This window comes from Ruditapes philippinarum, unplaced genomic scaffold, assembly GCF_026571515.1.
Source record: "Ruditapes philippinarum isolate M1 unplaced genomic scaffold, ASM2657151v2 ctg527_1_1_1_1, whole genome shotgun sequence".
In the NCBI taxonomy this organism is placed as follows: domain Eukaryota; kingdom Metazoa; phylum Mollusca; class Bivalvia; order Venerida; family Veneridae; genus Ruditapes; species Ruditapes philippinarum.
In genome coordinates, this window is record NW_026865278.1 from 386,677 (window position 1) to 409,572 (window position 22,896).

At 33.4% G+C, this 22,896-nt stretch overlaps 2 protein-coding genes across 6 annotated transcripts; both read right to left on the minus strand.

Annotated features, from left to right (window-relative positions):
• Positions 1-1,132: 1,132 nt before the first annotated feature.
• On the minus strand, positions 1,133-22,072 carry LOC132728491 (dynein axonemal heavy chain 10-like). Of its 5 annotated transcripts, none has more exons than XM_060714125.1 (4): positions 21,870-22,072; positions 2,562-2,769; positions 1,858-2,034; positions 1,133-1,345 (listed from the first exon to the last, which is right to left on the minus strand). In XM_060714125.1, the coding sequence occupies exons 2-4, from the start codon at positions 2,745-2,747 to the stop codon at positions 1,322-1,324; spliced, it is 387 nt and encodes a 128-aa protein (XP_060570108.1). In that variant the 5' UTR covers positions 2,748-2,769; positions 21,870-22,072; the 3' UTR covers positions 1,133-1,321. The 5 variants fall into 5 exon arrangements, with proteins under 5 accessions (XP_060570108.1, XP_060570107.1, XP_060570109.1 ...); XM_060714124.1 differs by lacking the exon at positions 21,870-22,072 and adding an exon at positions 3,361-3,512; XM_060714126.1 differs by lacking the exon at positions 21,870-22,072 and adding an exon at positions 3,247-3,332.
• Positions 13,170-15,228, minus strand: LOC132728490 (leucine-rich repeats and immunoglobulin-like domains protein 1). Its single transcript, XM_060714122.1, has 3 exons — positions 15,036-15,228; positions 14,309-14,629; positions 13,170-13,517 (listed from the first exon to the last, which is right to left on the minus strand). Exons 1-3 carry the CDS (start codon positions 15,094-15,096, stop codon positions 13,450-13,452), a joined length of 450 nt encoding a protein of 149 aa, XP_060570105.1. The 5' UTR covers positions 15,097-15,228; the 3' UTR covers positions 13,170-13,449.
• Positions 22,073-22,896: the final 824 nt, after the last annotated feature.

Consider the following 22,896-nt stretch of genomic DNA (forward strand, 5'->3'; position numbering starts at 1 on the left):
TCACTGTCCACCCTGTCCTACAACCTTCCTAGGAGAAGGTTAGCGTTGATTTTACAGTAGTGATGTTGCAATTGTATCTTTTTTATGTGAACAGTGTCGTTGCTGAGATGAGGACCTTGTATTAAATGATGGAGCTCTCTTACTGTTACCAGAAAAAGGTATATAAAATAGAAAAAATCATTCAGTAAGGTCAGTCTTTGCATATTTTGGCCTCATTTTGGATATTAATTAAAATGGATTGTAAGAGCTGTTTGCAATATGCAAATTACTATCTTTGTTCACTTCACAATATTTTACTACTTTGAAATATATTTTCAAAATTTGCATGAAAAATTGTTTGAATCTGAAGGCATGCTACTTTAATTTTCATTTGACAGACTGCAGCGAGGTATAAAGCACTGTACATTTGAAAAAAGTGAGATGAGTTAATAAGTACATGTCCTCCAAGAAGTTAACAAGAATAGTATTATCAATCACAGACGAGTTCTTAGTACGAAATTCAAACAGGACAGTTTCTTTGATGTAAACATGCATTTAAAGACGTTTTCGGTAGTTTTTTCTGCGCAATTTATTGCGCATCCAAGGAAGATAACCACGGCTAGTTAGTCTTCAAAAGAAGGGAAGTGGAACGATATTCGGATAACCGTTTCCAATTTTTGAATGGCATCTAGCTCTGATTAAGATTTTCAACGGTTTCTACACGGCTGTGTTTTCAAATCTCGCTAGGCACTTTTAATTCTATCATAGCTATTTAGAAAGTTGATATTTCAAATGCACAAAAGGTCACCAGTGGCCATCCACCACTTGTAAAACTTAAAACCCAACTACCCGACAACTCAACCAACCATACAAAAAGAATTTCTGAATTATTTGATTCAAACAGAGACATGTATATATCTCTGATCCAAGCCTATAATGATACTACAGATTTATTGTATCCATTGCTTGTGTCGTACATTTAAAAACATGCAAAATATCTAAGTTTAAAAAGTACACTTGCATTGATTCATCAGTTATTTAAATATAAAGACAATTATTATCATCAATGCACAAGTAATTAACACTTAACAGTAATTTATATGTTACACTTAGTCTAACATTTTACTAACGATAGAATAATAAAGAAACGATTTTTGATATGCTTATTTTATTGGGATGAAATTTAAAAACAACAATGTTTATGGTAAATTACGTCATGATTATTATAACGTCAATTATGGCATCATGCATAATCAATTAAGTTGGCTGGACATGTATGTGCATGTATTCTTCTGCAGCGTGAGTAGACCGCTCTTTTTATTATGTTTGAATCGTATTTTCTTTATTCTTTCGATACTGCTATAACCTGAAAAGAAAATAAGTTTATTTATGTACATCTTTTTGTTTAAATGACACACACATACGAAAAGAAAAAATTGCTGTGCTTTTATATGTAAATGTCATATGAAAAAGTATTTTAACTATAACCGGTAAAAAGTAAATGTACATGTATATAGCACAAACGTACTTGACATCACTAAATGGTAGGAGATGTTAAGTTTATTCCAATCTATCGAGTGAATGTGCATCTTTATTTAGTAAGTTTAAAGATAAAAGTATTACAGTACCACATTAATATACTTTTTAATATTATACATTTGCTAAACATTATCAAAGATTTCTTTAAATAAAACTGCGTGGTAGAACTACTGTCAATCCGTCTTTAGTAAATAATAGCCGAGGAGCTTCAACTTCACCAGTACCATGTCTTACATTTATATGGTTTGAGCGTATGATACGGAAAAATATAGAGTTTTGATTTCTAATTTATATGTTTACGCTTGTGTTTACAATCTATTTGACTTAAAGTAAACATACCCAGTCATAAAATATTGTCGCCGCCTTGCTGTTTTTCATAATACTTTCGTGCGAATATTCAGACACTTTATTCATAGCCTTCGCACGAGTTTCTTGCGAAATCTTATCATAATCGACATCCCCTATGACCTTCAGAAACGATGATCCCCCTAGCGCCTTTTGTATATTTCTCCATTCCTGTAAATAAATATACTTTTAAGTAAGACCAGTGTATGTCATATAATATGACCATTAAAACATGTAACGTTAACAATATTTACATGGGCGTGATTATTATCGCAGTACAGGTAATACGATTTCCAAGCTGGTATTGAAAACAGAACATATGGTAGGAAATGGCACATAGAGGCCACAATATAAAATAATACTGCAAATGTCACCTCTATGTCATCGTACATTGGAAAATGCTGCATAATTACGATGAAACTTTGTAGTATATAGATATCAGATTGTTATATGATCATGTGACAAGAATGATAGCATGCCATTTTACTTTATTACAGTACTTGTGTAGTAATCAGACTAGTTATTATTAGTCATTGACTGCAAGCAAAACATTAATGAGTTATGAATGTCTCTCATATCACATAATCCGTTTCAAAATGAATTTCATTTTAGAATACGTTTCTTACTTTCATCAATTAATCCTTTTCATTCAATTAAGGTTGTGACATCAGTAATTGATTAAAAAAGAAAACATGTACCAAATCAGCCCCTTTGTGTCCTAGTAAAATCATCACAGCTTCCAATACATCTTTTACAGCTTGGGGTGGGTTTGCAAAACTTTTAGTTTCTGTCAGATCTTTCTTCGGTATAAGGGCTACAGCGTTGCTGGCAACTGATATACGAGATATTCTATCATCATCTATCACCTGTCCTGATGACGTCATCTTGTTTTATAGTGAATTGATCCTGTAAAAGTCATATTAAGAATATACATGATCTAGTTTAATGGCATTTTTCTTTTTTGTATTTTCAACAAACTCAAAACGATCCTCTTCTTTGGAAAGACAGAGTGAAATATGACAGATATTCAGCAGTAAAAGTTATGTAAAATGAGACTCCTACACTACTTGATGTCATATCATACCGAACATTTCATAAAATGTTCGCAATTAGTTAGAATCCATTTCCATTAAAAGTTTTGTTCACTTCAAGCTGCATGACAAAATATTTCACGACTATCGAACTTGTGAAAAATGTACTTTAAGACTTCAAGAAGAATAAAAATATTCAAGACAAGAGTAATAATTTGCTTGTTATGTAAATCCCTACAGTATAAACTTTCGAAATATTGAGACCACTGCGAACTACAAAAGTACATTTTATTATGATTATATCCCATGTCCTGTTATTTCCAAAACTATTTTAGCCATAAAGTACACTGACGCTATAAAGTTTCTGTGACTGTATAGGAATATCCTTAGGTTTGGATTTTGACAATAAATTACACTCTCAAGAAAACATTTGAAAGAGGCAATGAAGGAATTATAAATGTCTTACCTTCGGAATGTTTAACCTGAACGTCTAACGTTTCTGAATTAAAAATCACTTCATGAAAGCTATTATATACAAGTTAACTCGCTGTATTCAGTGACTAATTCGGGTATTTTTCTCCCATTCAGGTAAATTCCCAATATATACGTATATATATTTGCAATATAAACTTTGAAATATATCACGAGGTCAAATTATCGATCATAATTAGTCATGTATATATTCATATTTATTCTATAAGGCCGCTTTCAAAATGTTTTCTCGTACTCAAATTGAATTATTTTTAAGTGATGTGTTGTTTAGATGGTAGCCACCATATATAAGGATTTATAACTATTTTGAGATAATTAAATCTTTGATCTGATTTAAATGCTGAAAAGATTTGGTTTTAAAGTTCTACATTACACTGATAGTTATATGGTAGGATATTAGGTCGATAAAAGTAGCCCAGTTCTTTTGTAATCATTTACTTTTGTTGATATTGAAATACCCGGGTAGAATTAAATTTAGACTGAATTCCGATTGTAAATATGTAATTGATACAGGTTTTTTTCTGTAATATTTCTTAAAGCAGCACGCCTCCAGATATGTGTTAGTTTATAGGAAAATAATGAGCAAAGTTGATTAAATGATTTAGTCTACCCCAAGGTATGTACTATCAACAATAATTGCCCATTACTTATCAAAACATGCAGAAAATTTCTTTTTTACCCTGTACGTTATCGTTTTAAAATATTTTGGTGATAAATAAATAAATGCTGTTATATTTTGCTTAATACATCTGCCTTGTGAATAGTTATACATTTCCTTAAAAATCTCTTAAGTTTGGTTTATTATTATTTCTTTATTTATTTTACTCATCCGAAGCTTGTGGTTTTAAAGCACAACAAAACATACTGAAAATTTCTCGAAAGTATGCCCTTTTTGTATCCCTTAAACCGGGTGTAGATCACTAAAAGGCATTTATATAAAATAAAATTATTTCATGCATTATTAAAATGTACATTTTTTAATTGGATTGTATGTATTCACGATCAAATTTGACCTCTAATATTCTTGATTTGGATAAACCTTTAGCCAGTTCAATTGTCTTTCACCGAAATATTCTATCTATCTATCTCTGAATACTGCCAACCCCTCTCGCGATTGTTATAGGCAGGAAATTGTGCGCGTCGGATGTGTTAGTAAAAGGTGTGAGAGAAAGTAAAACCTGAAAATGAACATGATCAGGACAGTGAGAGACATTGAAAACTTCTAGTCATTATTAAAATATTTTTATTAGTATATATTAGTCTGATGTAACCTGTATTTTCCTAAGAGAGAGGGGATGCATATGTCTAGTAAGCCTTGATGGAGTTTTAATGTAGGTGGGAAGGCTAATGGCTACTAGATTATGGTAAATTTTAAAAAAACATAATAAGTCTAAAGTCTAGTCTGCGATGCTCGAGAGAACGCCAGCCAAGATCTTTCTGCATGGCTGTAACTGATGACAAAGGGGAGTAATCCTGTTTTACTCAGCGTATCGCTCGTCTTTGGACCATCTCTATTTTTTTATGTTTGATTGTGTGTAGGGGCTCCAAACAGTTGATGCGTATTCTAACTGGGGTCTTACTAGGGATTTATAAGCTAGTTGTTTTACTTTTTCATTTTTTGTATTGATATTTCGATTTATGAATCCTAGGGTTTTGTTTGCATTTGATGTAATTCTTGAGATATGTGTGTTGTAGTTTATGTCTGTGGACAAGTCAATGCCACGGTATTTTGAGCTAGGAACTGGTGTTAAAGCTTGGCCATGAAGGAAGTACTTGTTGTTGATGACTTTTTTGTTTTTAGTGATGTGAAGGACTTGACATTTTGAGGGGTTGAATTCCATGTCCCACTCCCTTTCCCAGATTTGCATCTTATTAAGATCCCCCTGAAGGGATTGTGAGTCTGAGGACGAGTTTATGGTAATGTAAACCACAGTGTCGTAAGCAAAGAGGCGAATTTGAGACTTGGAGACAGAAGATGAAAGTTCATTAATGTAGATCAGAAAGCAGAGCGGGCCGAGGACAGAGCCTTGGGGGACACCAGAGTTTACAGGAACTTCTGTAGAGTGATCATCTTCCAGTACAACAGTTTGGCTCCGACCTATCAGGAAGGAACGTGTCCAATTGAGAATTTGTGTGGAGACACCGTTTTCTTGAAGGGTAAGGAGAAGTTTACGATGATTTACTTTATCAAAGGCTTTGCTAAAGTCAAGGAGAATAAAATCTGTTTGTTTCCCTACTGAGATGTTGTTGACAAGGGAGTCTGTTAGTTCAATAAGCTGTGTTTCATAAGCGTTTCTCCCTTAAGCCATGTTGAAGGTCGAAGAGAATGTTGTGATTACTGCAGTGTGAAGAGAGATTTGAGGCGACAATGTGTTCGAGCGTTTTGCAAAGGATACTTGTTAATGAAATCGATGGCTGGATCTGTGCTGTCACCTTTTTTGTAAATAGGGCAAACATAGGCTTTGGTCCAGTCAAAGGGAATTGTACCAGAGGATAAAGATTTTTGGAATAGAATTGTGATGATATCTGTGATTTCATTCCTCAGTTCTTTGAGGACAACCGGCCGAATAAGGTCTGGGCCTGCAGCTTTATCTATCTTTAAGTTGGCAAGAAGTTTCAGCACCCCATTTTTGCTGACAGATATATCATTCATTTGAGGGTATTTACAGTATTTTTTGGGGTCAAGGTAATAAAGTTTTTGCATGTAAGTTTGTTTTAGAGACAGTGGAGAGGCACTGGAGAAAACTGATTGGAACTGCGTGTTCAATATATTGGCCTTGTCGCGGTTGTTTGATTTAAGAAACTTGAAACTTGAAACTTTTTATTTAATTAAACGCCTGTTTCTATTTAACAATATTCAACGGCGTTGTACAGTACATATAATATAATAAGAATAAAATTGTGAATGCATAAGAATATGTGGATCAACATCAAATGAAATAAAAGCTTTTACATGCAATTCCAATTAACATATTTTTAAAAAAATTTAGAGACCATAAAATGATAAAACTGATATACATGTAGCATGAGATAAGATTATTTACATACATGTAACTTGATTACAAATAGATTAAAAAGAATAAAACATTCATTTACATTGCACATTCATCACACTGTCAGTCATCAGTTATACGTTACTCATGTTTATCTCATTTCAGATTTTAAAATAGTGATTCAAACTTTCTGAAAAAATGTGTTTTAAGATTTCTCTTAAATACATCAATATTTTTAGATTGTTTCAACTCTAATGGCAGCGGATTCCACAATTTTGGACCAATAGTTCCGAAACTTCTGTCACTAAATGTTTTTCTTTTATTGAATGGAATAACGTAGCAGTTCTCAGAGGTTTTAGCTAAACGTAGTCGGGTATTTGGTACTTGTTTGGTTAGGAGTTCAGAAAGGTATTTTGGAGCATGACCGATTGAACAATTGTATACAAAAGTCAGAATTTTATATTCGATTCTAGATTTGATGGACAGCCAGTGAAGGTCGAACAATGCTTGCCTTGAACTGTCAAATTTCTTTCGTTGCAGAACTAACTTAGCGCACATGTTTTGAATACGTTGCATTTTTTTCAATTCAAAATCGGATACACCATAAAGAATGACATTGCAATAATCCAAGTGTGACATTACGAGTGCTATAACTAGTATTTCAGCTGCTTCTTTGGTGAGGTATTTTCGGATACGTTTTATTCTAAGATAGTTTAACATTGCAGTACGGCACTTTCGTTTGACATGTTCCTTGAAATTTAGTGTTTGGTCTAGAAATGCGCCTAAATATCTAATGGACTCTTCGGAGTTGATCTTATCTCCGTTAATACAAATGGATTTTAGGTGACACTTTTCGAGTTGTTGAGAACTTCCAAATGTTATGAATTCTGTTTTCGATGAGTTCATCTTGAGTTTATTAGCGTTCATCCAGTCGTTGATATCAATCGCACCATTTTCTAATTCAGCGATTGCAGAAATTTCACTATTTTCTTCAGTCGGTTTAAAACGTTTGGTTGCAGTATGGTCATCAGCGAATCCATACACCGATAATCCAGATGGAATCACGTCAAACAAGGTTCCCGCATACGTTAGGTAGAGCTAAGGCCCTAAACAACTACCCTGGGGGACACTGCACTCTAGTTGCCGTGGAGCTGAGACCGCCGAGTTGACACACACGCGACAGCCCCTTGGACGAAGGTATGAATCAAGCCAGCTGAGCACTGAACCGCTCACGCCGTCCCAGAAATATCAGATCATGACATCATCACAACAAGTGTGATTTAAGATAGCCTGTTGTTTGGTATTTGAGAGTTGTTACATTTTGGGAATCTTGTTTGGAGTTTTTTAAGTGAGAGTACAGTTTTTTAGTAGAAAATTTAGTTTGGGTGTCTGTGGGATCATTGTCATCAAGTTCTAATATGTGTTCTAAGTGTTGGTCGTAAGATGTTTTGATTTGAGTTTTGATGAGTGCTTTCCATTTTTTGAATTTTTGCCTAAGTTCATGATTTGATTTATGTCTTTTTAGTTTTTGGTATAGATGGTCTCTTTTTGTCATGAGTTTTTTTAATTGCCTTTGTTATCCAGGGTAGGGATTTTTTTGATCCTATTCTTTTTATTGGAACAAATTTAGCAATTCCAGTTTCAATTGTTGATTTAAATTGAGTCCATAGTTCTTCAACTGAAAGTGTATCAACTTTATGTATGATTTCTTGGCTAAATATCTGCATATGATTTTTAAATTCAGGCCAGTTAGCTTTTTTGTAGATTTGGCAGTTTCTTGGTTTTTGTTTGTTTATAATTGGTCTTGCGTGTACACTTGTTGTGATGATGTCATGATCTGATATTTCTGGGATTATTTCTGTTTTGTTGACAAGTGTGTGGTTTGAAATTAAAAAGAGATCTAAAATAGTGTTGTCTTGTGTTTTCATTTATCATTTGAGTAAGGCTATGATTTTCGATGACTTCACGAAATTTATCATAAGTGGAGTTTGAATTAAAGCGAGATTTATAAGAATAGTTATGTTCTGAGTCCCATGTAAGTTTTGAAAAGTTAAAATCTCCTAGAATTATTTTTGTGCCTTTAAGATTTCTTGTTAAGTCTAGTGATTTTTCAAATTCAAGTGTACTTTTTGTGTCGTTTTCATGTGGTTTATAGTAGGATGCGATGTAGAATGGTTTGTTACCTTTAATTTCTACCTTAACCCATAAAATTCACAGTCAGTGCTTAGTTTTGGTTGTTCACATGAGATAAAGTTATTTTTTACAAGTATTAGTACTCCTTTTCCGGTTTGTCTATCTTTTCGGTAGACTGTGTACCCTAGGGATGTTAGAAAGATTTCACATGTTAAATGCTCTTTTTTCAGCCAAGACTCTGTTATGGTGACAACATCAGGGTTTTGAGAAAGAATCATACTTTGAAATTAATGCTTTTTGTTCACAATAGATTGGCAATTTACACAGATAATTTTAATTTTCGAAACATAATTGTGAGTTTGTGGTTTGGATGTACTAGTGTGGGGGTATGGGGTCACATTTGTATCTGAAAGGCTTAAAAAACTATTTTGTGAGGTAATGGATATTATACTTGAACTGGTGTTGGAATGGTTTAAACTATTACACAAAGTGCATGTCCATGCAAAGGATACTTCTGTTTCTGCCATTTGTTGATACCAGGTGTTTTCTATTACTTGACATACTATGTGGAACCAGTTGCCACAGCTATCACAATTGACAGAGGGATCATCATCAGTGACATGGGAGTCACAGCTTACACAAGGAAAATCAGGGCCTGGGTTACTCTCAACATCGCAGGAGATTGACAGTAGCAGGATGACCAGATGGCTTAAGTTCTTATTAGTATATTTTTCATCTTTTGTTTTGTATTTGAATCTTGTATTAAGATTGTTTACGATCAGACTACATGAATACAACTTGGAGGGGTGTATTTATTTGGTTGGTTAAAAAGTCTGGGATGGAGTAATGTGTTTTCATTTTCTGGAAACTGAGGTACTCCAAAGAGTGTAATTGCACATGCTACAATACAACAAGAAATATAAATACCTGTAAGCATGTCTTGAGCTGGTTGTTTTCGGTTATTTTCTAATTCTAAACCGGAAGTTGATATATGAATTACGAAGGTCAAGGTCAATGGTGGGAAATTTACATAGCTTGGGAAAAAAACTTACTTACGATTAATCCCGTGAAATACCCAATAAATATGAATGAAAGTACTAGTATGTTTCAGTTTTCTATCAAATCAAGTCAGGAATAAACAATATTAGTTGACAATTGATGTGTTTAGAAAGATTTTAGATGAGCTTTGAATTTAGGTGTTAGCGAATCCGACGCATGCGCACGTTATATATTTATCAGAAACATATGAAAAGAGTGTATTTATCCAGACGCGTCACTAGACTTAAGGAATAAACACATATGTTGCCATGCAATTTCCCAATAGTGATTATAAATAAGTGTGTCAACCTAACAGGAACAACACAACGCCTGTCATTCAGCATCTTTATTAAATTATGATAGGTACACAAAGTGATTAATCTTATCAAATTTGCACAAAAATACTATGGGTGGATGGTACATATAAAACTAAAAATTTTGGTACGCCCCCCCCCCCCTTTTATTTCTTAAATCTCGTTCCGCGCCTCCGCGGGGCGAAGTTTTATTTATTAAACTTCGCTCCGCCCCCGCTAACTAGAGACTTTTTGCTCCGCGCCCTCGCCATTTTAACTTGTTAATTCTCGACTTTTCGCTTGGCGGGGTCGCAGGGCAAAAACACGAATGGCACAAATCAGCCACCATAGTATATATTTTAGATCAACACTGAATGTCAACTCCTTTTTTCTTTTAAGTTTACTATACGCCCGTTTTAAAAACGGGTCGTATTATAGTGAACGCTCCTGACGAATGGGCGGCGTCCAATTTTGTCCGGAGCATATCTCCTACACACATGGGGAAATTTATTTTATTAAAACTACATAGAAATGCTCAACACTATGAGAAGCCGTGTCGCGGGCATGAACCAGGTCTCTATGTTAAAGGTCAAGTTCATACTTAGAGCTCCTTGAAGAACGCTTGTCTGAAGCAAACTGTTTACATGCATTGAGGGATTTTAATGTAACTTGACACAAATATTCACCATTGTAAGGCTAAGTATTGCGCGCATAATTCAGGTTCTTGCTACCAAAGTCAATGTCACACACAGAGGTCAAATTTAAGATAAAAACGGAAGATGTATACAGGGACAATCTAGTCATCATTTATTGATGGATTGTAACACAAATGATAACTATCATGGCTACAAGTGTGACACATGTAATATAGGTTAATAGTTACAAGGTCAAAGTCACTAGACATGATAAAATATCCAGATATTATCCGGATATTGCCCAGAGCATATCTCCTATATGCATATGTATAATACCCATATCTCTGTAAAAAGCTTTTGTGACGGAACTATTTTGCGATAATGCTGCCTTGTTGTTATTGTAAATTATCTACTACTTAAAGGTTACATAATTAGTTCATTTGATACAACCACTTGAAATGTTAGGATTGTGTTTCAAGCTAAGGATGCCAAAATAGAAAGGAAAAAATACCATTTTGTAAACCAATAAAAACATGCACATGAATTGATTTGTATAGACTTTCCAACTTTACACTTTCTACAAATTATATTTGTATATACTTAACATTAGTATTTTCAAGTATAACAGAAACAATTTCTTTTTTTGATTTGTTGTTGTTTTTTTTTATTACAGTATAAAAGTGTCCTTTTTATAGATAGGACTGCCAACATTAAAACAGGCATATACGTGGGTAATCCGATAATCACTACTTAACTGTAAAGAAAACAATATTTTACACTGACACTTAAACTGTCCATTTACAAGGGGCAGGACGTGAAGTGGTTGCACACTTGGTTCAAGCGAGCGAATTGGTTGCAAACTTGACAAAATGGCGAATACGGCGTGATTTTTTGAAACGGGTGAACGAATTTTTGCCAGGCAAGTGGGTTTCTTTGTTATTTTGAAGTTCATTAGTATGTCTATTCCATAATGCAATATATATGCCACACTCGGTTAAAGGTTTCAGCATCCTAGATTCTGTTTTGACGAAGTTATTGAATATATAAACTGATCATGTAGATATTTTGAAATTTGACATGTGACTGTTCTGGTCGGTTTTTCTCCTAATTTATTCGAATTTGTAAGTTTTGAACTGCATTTAACAATAATAAAATATGTTTCTGTCAATGCTGTACAAATGGTTTAGTTCGCAAGTCCGAAGATAACGTTCAATACACAAAAATATCTTGTTCAAGCACATTTTGGTCGCAGGCTTATACTTCAAGCATTTTTGGTTGCAAACTTCTTCTCATTCTATTGAAATCCATAGTAAAACTTTTAAAAAGGAGTGTAGAAGGTTATATTTATTAACCTATTTTCAATGGCAATTATTGACATTTATGTTCTGTTACTTGTTTTTGTTATAAATGTTATTTATACTTTCTTCTTTTACTACAATTATGCACTTTATGTTTCAAATTACATGGTTCTCAGGTCAATACTATAATAGTCAGTAAAAGCCTGCAAACAAAATAATAGCATATAGAAAAATATTTATTGATACTTCAATTCTAAAATATGTCATCATATGTAAAATGCAAATGAAAACTACATACAAAACAAACGTATGTGAGAGTTCTGTTGTATGTAAGTGAATTATTTTCATCATAAACATAAGGACATGTGCACACATACAATGTTACTCGGCAAAATTTCCAAAGTTTATCAAAACCACAAGAAATGTTAATTTGTTTGTTTCGTATGTAAAGATCAGCAGTTGCTTTAGACATAAAGTATGTAAATGTACTTAAAATATTTTTACGAACCAAAAGTTAAAATGACATGCTTGTTTACAATATTTCGGATTTGGGATATAAATGTTATACGATTGGTTATTTACATTGACTGATACGTGACAAAACTACTTAAAGTCATTGGTCGAGTTAGGGAATTTGGAAGATGTTTCGATAGGTCAATAATAAGGAACAATTTAAAGAAACATGTGAATAATGCCCTTGTGTCAATGTTAATATAGTTTTATCTACTATATAATCAAATTTATTTCAAATCTCAAAAAAGAACAATAATGAAAGCTGTTTGTTGCTATTTTTTCTTCTTTTCCTTTACAGTTAGTCATGCCAAGATATAAAAATGTCCTAAGACTTTGTAAAAAGAAAAGAAGTATATCGGGGAGAAAAAATGATGAAGATAAACACAACTGAACTTCAATTTAGCATATTGTGTTTTATATCTATTTTAAAGACCCTGTGCTAGGATATATCTGCACGCATGCACAATTTGTATATATATATATATTTCTTATTAGATGGACGGGTATAATTGCCTTAATATTGCTAATTATTTAAAAAATGAATAGATATTCATCGCTAAACCATTTGTACAGCATTGACAGAAACATATTTTGTTATTGTTAAATGCAGTTCAAAACTTACAAATTCGAATAAATTAGGAGAAAAACCGACCTGAACAGTCACATGTCAAATTTCAAAATATCTACATGATCAGTTTATATCTTCAATAACTTCGTCAAAACAGAATCTAGGATGCTGAAACATTTAACCGAGTGTGGCATATATATTGCATTGTGGAATAGACATACTAATGAACTTCAAAATAACAAAGAAACCCACTTGCCTGGCAAAAAGTCGTTCACCCGTTTCAAAAAATCACGCCGTGTTCGCCATTTTGTCAAGTTTGCAACTATTTCGCTCGCTTGAACCAAGTGTGCAACCACTTCACGTCCTGCCCCTTGATTTAAATAGTTTTAATGTATGACAAAAGATAAGGCTTGCGATGAAATAAGTATGAGCGCGTCATGACAAAACCAACATAGTGCGTTTGCGACCAGCATGGATCCAGACCAGCCTGCGCATCCGCGCAGTCTGATCAGGATCCATGCTGTTCGCTTACAAACCCTATATCATGACGCGACTCATATGACTTTGGGCGACCCTATAAGTTCCAATCTATTTATCCAAAGAACACTGTGAAAACCAGAAGTAACGACGCTGTTGCTGACAAAGACATTGCATCGGACCCTGTGGAATAAAAAAACAAAACAAATATAAACATTAAAAAAAGATGAAGAAATAAATGAAATGCAATTACACAGCTAGAGCAGTAATATCGTTAACCGTGACCTTTCTCATTTAATAATGTTATGAAATGACTTACTATTAGTTCTTAATTGTTGATATTTATTTCGCGGTTTATTCTTTTAAATACAAGAATAATTTTTCGCTGAGTACTTTGGACATAAAACAAAACTGGTAAAAACGTTTATATTTGATGTACTTTAATAGTTTCCAAAACGATACTCATTGGCTAATAACCTAAACAATCTCTTTCTTCTGTTGCTTTTATGACAATTTGCACAGTCACGGTGAATTAGTGTTTTATACGGAAGTCAAATGAGCCGCGTCATGACAAAACCAACATAATGGGTTTGCGACCAGCATGGATCCAGTTTCAGTTTCTCTTCTTGCTATAGGATTTGTAAGCGAACAGCATGGATCTTGATCAGACTGCGCGGATGCGCAGGCTGGTCTGGATCCATGCTGGTCGCAAACGCATTACGTTGGTTTGTCGTGAGGCGGCTCAAATACTTCTTTTTTACATTTTGCTACTTTTATGACATTTCATATTTAGGGCTTAGCCTACTTTCTTCAGGTAACCTTTGGCATTTCTTTTTGTGTTAAAGTGTCCAGCTGGCTTCTATTATCATATTGTATCTCAGTGGAGTTCCTTAAATACACTATCATATATTTATTAACTAACAAAAACATTTAATGAATGAAAAACGTGATAAAGTTTACGTATATTCATTTACCTGATGGCACTCTTCCTGTAAACACCATTCCGCTTACTTGAACGTTTACAAATTCCATCATTTCGTTAGAAATTTTGCATGTATATCTCCCAGCATCCTGTTCAGTCACGTGAGATATGCTCAAATTACTGGACACGTTTCTAGTGCGGTCGGATAATTTCGAAGAAACAGCTATAGAAATTCTCTTGTCAGGAGAAAGTGTCTTGTCATTTTTTAACCAGTCTAAATTTGACAGCGGTGTTTGTAAGTCGGTTCCATTGCAGACTAACATCAATGTGTCTCCTGCAGCCAAAGATGTTTGTCCTCTAATTGAAATTTGTGCTGAAGAGGAAAAAAACTGAATATAAATTTAGAACTGATATCTTATGGACTGAATTATGTTCGAGTAAAATGTTGGACACAAATATTTAATTAAATATTCAATAACATTTCTCACTTTCCACTGACTTTGCAAAATATTCTTAATCGCGTCCACATAACAAATTGGGTCAGTCTATGAACGACCAGCGTGACAGCATGGCAGCGGACAGCGGAACGGACGCACAGCGACAAAATTAATATGCATGAACCCCACCCTAGGTGAGGCATGAAAATGAAAGCAATTGCCCACAAAGGAAAGCAACGTTCAAAGAACCAATGAGACAATTGTGTGGGGCAAATGCTTTAATTGTAACATTCATATGCTTTCACAAATAAAATCATCGTTTTTATATAAGTGATTACTTACCAGCAAAGTTTAATCCAGCCATACAAAATAAAATTATACATGAACTTGTTACAGAACTCATTTTGACTTTCTGTCGCTAGCAATACAAAATTACATCATGTTTAAATCATCAAATAAACATCAGAGAATATTTGTAGCGTTGCCAACAACGTAAATTTGCAAGAATACAAAATAACTTGCAGTGGGAATGTATCATCAAAATACAACATGCAACAACTTTATGATTTACTTTGTATAACTACCTAGGTGCGAGTGTGCGGCAATTACAGTAACTATTTTTGTCATTCTTGTTTCTGAATTACTCTTAGTTCAGTTCTCCTACAGTCTAAATACTTTAAATCATGTTAATAAAAAATGTTGTTTTTTTTTGCTTAACGAAAATATTGTGAGGTTATTATACATTGTTGAGTATTATAATGAATTCTATTTAATGAGTACACAGCATGGACAGGGTGCTATCCGAGTCTGATGTAGGTTTTGCAGCTGTGTATGAGTCCAAATGAATAACCATGTTTAATGACATTTTTATTTCACACTACAATTTTTTGATATTTTGACACAACTTTGATTCTTCTATTGCAATAACGATTTGATTTGGACTTTGGATTTGGACCTCAAAAAATTAAAATGAGACTACATGGACTCTGGAAATGAAAACGAGGCTATATAGGGTGTGATATGCATTTTAAATTAACCTTCTGGAAACGAGGCTATAAAGGGTGTGTTATAGATTTGATATGGACTTGTTGGACTCTGGAAATAAAAACGAGATTGGATCCAATAATAATATCTATTGGAACACCACGTGGTGCAAATGCTGAAAGTACATTGTTTATATTCTATTAGATGTGGAATAGTTTAAATTATATGGTATAATAAGAGACATTGTAGTATGGCTTTCTCAGTTTTTACCTTCAGAAATACACATGAACTTTCGTACAGATTATTTAAGCAAAACTTCTAGTATGTTGTAATACGATTGTTGCATGATGCATCTTTTTATCGTATTTTAAAGATGTTGGTAACGTTAATAGTAATCAAAGCAATAAACAACTCTTTAATTCTTAATGTGCTGAATATGTGGTTAATGATTTCTTTAACAACCTATTAAAGCTTTAAGTTATTTCAATATCAATATACGAAAAAAAGGCTGCCAACAGTATAGAACCTCCAGCTGGTCAGACTGCACGTACGTGCATGATGCTTCGGCTCAACGGGGGGGGGGGTTGGGGGGAGGAGGATTTCGCAACAAGCAGTAATCCGTTTATGCAGTACCAAGTGCAATCGGAATGTCCTCGGGTTTTATCTACTATATTATATTATCCTTATCCGAAGACTGACGGAAAGCGCCGAAAAGTTGCGATTGTACCTAGTGTTCTTAAGCACTAATAATGCATCTAGTTATTAGTTAATACATGAAGCTGAAACTCGAAATAGTCTCCTGAATCTAGATCTATTTACTAATTAACATAAACAAACATAACCTATTTTCTGAGAATAGGTTAAAGTGATAGATCTACTATATTATGAGATGGCACTAAATTTTTATACCTTATTAGAAATAATTAAAAGCAGCTTGCCTCCAGATTCATGCTAATTTCCATGATCATTTTGAAAATATATATACAAATAAAATATTGTGAAGTGAACAGAGAAAGTCATTAACACATTGCAAATGGCACTTACATTCCACGTAAATTACCATAAGGAGGTCTAATATGCAAAAATAGCCCTTATTGCGTTAGTCACGCTAAAGAAATTTGGTGAATAATACTGCAAAATCAGTAATTTATCGCACATTACATGTAAATTAGTGCTTGAATCTTTTCACTCTTCTTAAAATCATTTCTCAAGTTTGATTTTCTTGAAATATTTTGGCTTATCTGGAGGCATGCAGCTTTAAAGGTCTATCACCAAATTAATAATTACTGATTCGCATCGGTTTGTGTAAGAATGAAAAATTAATGTAATTAATATTTACCAATCAGTGTAGTAAATTAGAGTTTATTCCAGTTCTTATATATACTGACGTTATTTTAATGTTTAGAAGTGCTTTTCATGTCAGGTACATATCATTCAATATTTTTGGGTCATTTACCTTAAATCTTCTCGATTCCTTTAATGTACTACTAGTAATCCAGCTTCTATTGATGGAACTCCAATTATCATTTTTTGGAACATCAAGATAAAGCCTATTCAGATTGCCAATTAACTTATAAGCTCTAAAAATTGGGCTACCAACAGTATAGAGCCTGGTCATACTTAGTCCAACTAATTGTACTATGCACTGAGATATTGTGATATTTTGGGTATGAGCTATATGTTCGCTTTACGAAGCGAGAATATGACCTAGAACTAAAATATCACAGAATTTAGCTTAGTCACGTCAAAATATTTTAACTAGGTCATGATGTACAGATTTGCAGACTGGCATGGCTCTACATACTGGTCACTTCCGGTTACAGCAGGTTAAAGGTGCATGCCTCCGCGATTACCGGCTGATTTTGAATTATTCGTCACCATATCTCTAGTGCGTGACTATCGCAGTAAAGTCTTTTTGTTGTAAGGGTTGAACTTCTCGCAATATTATTAACATGATATTTTCTATCAATTTATTACAATATTGTCACATGACTTAAGGAAAATATGGCATATAGGTAAGTAAAATATGAACAGAACAGAAAAGAACAGAAATATATTTTAGACTTGAGTATTAATCTCATCATCATAACAATACCTTCATATATACAAATCATATAATACAAATTCACATTGAAACATTGATATTTAAGTATAATTTATACAATTTAGAGTGTTTCATTAACCTTTTCCCTCATATAGACGTGTTTTGACGGCTTTTTGCCCCCACCCCCTTTTGAGGCCTCAAACAGTTAAAAAATGCCCTGTTTAGACCCCAAACACTGTTTTTCGTTTGAGAAATGTTGTTAAAAAAGTGACCATTTTTTTGGCACCGCCCCCTATCCAAAAGATACATCAGGGGGTTGCCAGAAGGGGGATGTGCCCCCGTCTGTTTGGGGGGTTTGAAGGGGGTAACAGTCCCCCTCATCGCCAAGAAAATTTTGGACATGTGACAGGCTAAAAATGACCTCAGGACGATCTTAATGTAACGTGTAACCAACGCTGAAAAGCCTTTTACTCTATCTCAATGCAATCAGTTTTGATGGAAAAAAACAATGCAAAATAGCGATTTTTGGCAATTTTGAGACGTCCCCCCGTTGCCATTGTAACAGGAAATTTAAGATTGAGCATCATGTTACAGAGGTTATGGTCCAGTCAACATTTGTGCCAAGTTTCATTAGTATTGAAGCATTTTTCATAGCAGTTTGAACCTCAAGGGATTTTAGATTCTTTTATGTGAGGGAGCTATCAAGCTAGCTTACGGAACGTCGATGGGGCCAGTTCTTGCCTGAAATAATACGGTCTTCCTCCACCAGGAAAGCTGGAAAGTCATCATATTACAAACTGTGCGACAACTTAATATATCTTTGGTTCTAATATGTTAAAATGTATAATTACGTATGTATACACAATGAAATTGGAAAAATGAAGTACTGACAAAGTACCATGTGAAATGAACCATAATCACAAACGGCTGGCTTTTATTTCTACTTCGGGACCTGATAAAGGCAGTTAGGCGCAAAGATAGAGATCTTATGTGGATCCGTCCACTTTAAAAAAACAACAAACAAACAAAAAAAGCACAACACTTTTGGTTTCATTGAAAAACTCTTTATTGCACTATTACAGAATTTATCACATTTTATGACAAGAAAGACTTAATCAAAATATAAAATTAAGATGGGTTGATCGTCATCTTTGTTGTTGCTATGCAACAGTTTCTTATACGCAGAATAACAAACATTAAAATAGAAACATGTGTTAGATTACATTAAATTATAGAAATGGTACAAAAATATTAATGTGTAATGAAAAGTGGAGCGGTTGTAAGAATTATTGTTGTTTTTATGAATGTCGTCATCATAATATAATTTCGCATTTATTACACGAATGTCCTTGGGTGCCAATGTATGTAAGCTTCCGCAGTGAAATTTCAATATTGCAAGTTTTCTGTGAAACACATCACTCTGCTATTCCTTAGCTACTGCTATAACCTGGAAATAAACATTATATTATAAAAATTATGTTTATATGAAACGTACTAAGGTGTATTTAAAAAAACTTACATACTAAGTATTTGGTACCTGTAGAATACTGAAATGGAATTCCCCAGCCCAGTTTAATTAATTAGATCTAAATAAATCAATTAATTTATCAATACGAAAATATAAAGTTATTCGGCCGACAATGTAGAGTCGGGCCAGAGTGCATATAAGTACAGGCCATCCTGACTCTAGAAATAATGATGCTTCAAAAGGGATTAGAAGATCTGTGTTGTACATTTATCGAAAGCTTTGTGAGAATATTACTCATATTATGCTCTGAAATTGTGACATATTAACTGCCCTATAGCAACTGCTAAGTTTTATTTCTTACTTAATCACTATAAAAATGAAACATGTGCTGCCTAAGGACGGCTATAATAACGAAAGTATAAAACACCGTTAAGGAGATCGGTGACCTAGTGGTTAAGGTGCCTGCCTCTCAACCCAAGACTCTGGTCACAGCTATGTTTCTTCTTATGACTGATAAGTTCCAGGAAGCGGACTCCAAAGTGATAAATCAATATAAGTTGCAAGAACTTGTTTCACAATCAAGCTAAATAAATAGATTTAAACTCAACTGATCAAATCCGTTAAAATATACATACCCAATCATAAAATATTGTTGTCGCGCTGCTTATTGCCTTAATACTTTCGTGAGAATATTCAGACACTTTATTCATAGCCTTCGCACGAGTTTCTTGTGAAATCTTTTCATAATCGATATCTCCGATGGTCTTCAAAAATTGTGTTCCCCCTATGACCTTCTTTATGTTTTTCCAGTCCTTTACATAAAGAAATATAATTACATTTTAAATATATAAAAAAAAATCTCTGAATAAGCACATATATACTGAATACTGATACATAAAGGGTATGGTAGCATGTTTCATGATCTTCGTTATTACTAATGTATTTCTGTATACCAAAAGTATGTACACTACTCTATCAATGTGTAAAAATAAGTTATACGATGCCTGGAAATGAGCTTGAATATGTCGGTAACAAGTAAATTTCTTTTTGAACGAGTATTTCCTTTTCTTGCCATTGTTTTGTTAAGTATTTAGGCCTAATGGCCTCTTTTACTAGAATGATAATTTCTTGAAATGATCTAAGCCAATTTGTTATCCTAGAACCAGGGAGGTTTAACTGGTTTGGTCTAGACAAGTCCAAGTTTGGACTTCATCGGTTGAGGAGTGGTGTTTGTACTGCAGCCACTAACTCTATAACAACAGATAGAAAACTTTATACACTAAAGTGACATTATGCTCAGTTTTCATTATCAACTTGAACTGAATTAACTTAATACTAGTATTTCAAATGATTGACTGTTAAAATGGTGATTGACGAACAATAACTATTAATATTGTAAAACGATTAGTTTAAAATATGAATCTGCTTAAAACATAAAAAGACTGTCGTACTCTTTTTTAAACAACTTAAAGAATTGGATATTCACAAAAATGCCTTGGACATCGCGAGTTATTTATCTTATGCGAATGAGGTAATTAAATTAAAAGGATATATACCCTTGTATGGGCATAATGTCACTTTAACGCAATATATAAGACGTGTTACATTTAAGTCATTAACTAGGCATATTGTTCATAAATTGAACTGATTAAAGGCATTAAGATTATTGTCCTTCATATAAATTACCAAATCAGCCCCTTTGTATCCTACTAAAATCATCACAGCTTCCAATACATCTTTTACAGCTTGTGGTGGCGCTGCATAACTTTTAGTTTCTGTCAGATCACTCTTCGGTATAGCGGCTACAGCGTTGCTGGCAACTGATATACGAGATATTCTATCATCATCTATCACCTGTCCTGATGACGTCATGGTGTTTGTCAGTGAATTGATCCTGTAAAATTATATCTTTATAAATAAAATACATGAAGACAAGAGAATTTGGATATACGACACCAATATGTCCTTCTTCACAACACAACTCACTGAAGAATGTACATGTTATTCATCATTTAACGCAATATGAATAGGAGTCTGTAACTGAAAAATTTATTACTGTATATCATTAGTAAATTGTTTAATAATAACTTCAACAATTTAACAAAACTCTATAAGAACACATTTCCAAGCCAGAATAATTCACCAAAATATAGGGACAATATTCTGCAACATTTATTTGTTTATTACGTGTATATTTTTTAATTTATATACATTTTTTTATTGTTTCTTACATTTTTTAAAAAAATTAATTAATTAATTTAGAATCTATTTTTTTTAATTTATTGTCAAAAATGTAAAGATAACTTTGTTAAACGTTCGGCGGAGCAAAACGTAAGAACCAACCAATGCCAATATAACAATAATAATATATATTGTAAAATGATTATTTATATCAGCAAACTGTTTATAGATATATACATTTTCCATTAGAAAACACCTTCTGTAGAGCGACCCTGTGTAAAAAAACAAACTCCTTTATCAACAATGCTTCTAAAAATAAGTCTTCAACTCTCTAGGAACTACCCCTTTCAGCAATAACCAAAATAAAAAGTCTTCCAAACGATGCTGATTTTCAGAGGCTTTACTTTGTATATGAATGTGTGGGTTTTGACGATCAGTACCGTACAAAACAAATAATAATGGTAGTAACGAAAATAATGAATTGGTAAAAAAGACATACCTTTTAAACGTAAAAACCTGACGCCTTAGATGTTTTATATCTTAATAAACGATCACTTTGTTAAAGCGTATATATACACGTTCGCTGTATTTAGTGACTAATTCGGGTATTATTCTTACATTAAGGTAAATCCCCAGGTACTATATTTGTTGTAGAACCTGTATTTATTGCAAAATGTTTTTAAAATACCGTTGCTAATTTTAGGCATGAAGTCAAATTATGGAACACGTTATGGATCAATACTTGATCAATACTTGAACGAGATTTCTATCGACACTGAAATTGTATAGGTAAGCGATCTCTCCAACTTGTCAATTTTGCAAGATTTTGATATCTTTAAATGTGAATTTTTCATATCCGAAAGTTCAAAAATTCAGATATATAAGAAGGTACAAGGTTGTTAAAAGCTTTATAAGAGTCCTAGTATAAAATATATCGTTTATTGAATGAAATTCAGTTCTTACAAAATAGAATTGAGCCGTGTCATGACAAAACCAACATAGTGGGTTTGCGACCAGCATGGATCCAACCAGCCTATGCATCCGCGCAGTCTGATCAGGATCCATGTTGTTCGCTATCAGTTTCTCTATTTGTTATAGGGTTTGTAAGCGAACAGCATGGATCCTGATCAGACTGCGCGGATGCGCAGGCTGGTCTGGATCCATGCTGGTCTCAGACCCACTATGTTGGTTTTGTCGTGACACGGCTCATATAATGTTTTAAAATCTTGCAGCTCTGTTTTTATAATTATATCTAATTACCTTTGATTTCTTTTGCTCCAAACAGTACAGCATTAATAGAAATTTCGGTATAATATATGTATTGAAAATAACTGTTTCATTTCATTTGTCAAACACTATATCGTGTGAAATAATTAATACGCCACGATAATGCAAATTTATAATCAAGTTTAGAAACAAATGTCATAACTTTGAAAATTTCAAGACAAATTATAATCTGAAAAAAAATGATAAAGTTTTAACGTATCTAAAAAAACTTTTTTGGCCATGCAAATAATCAAAAGCTT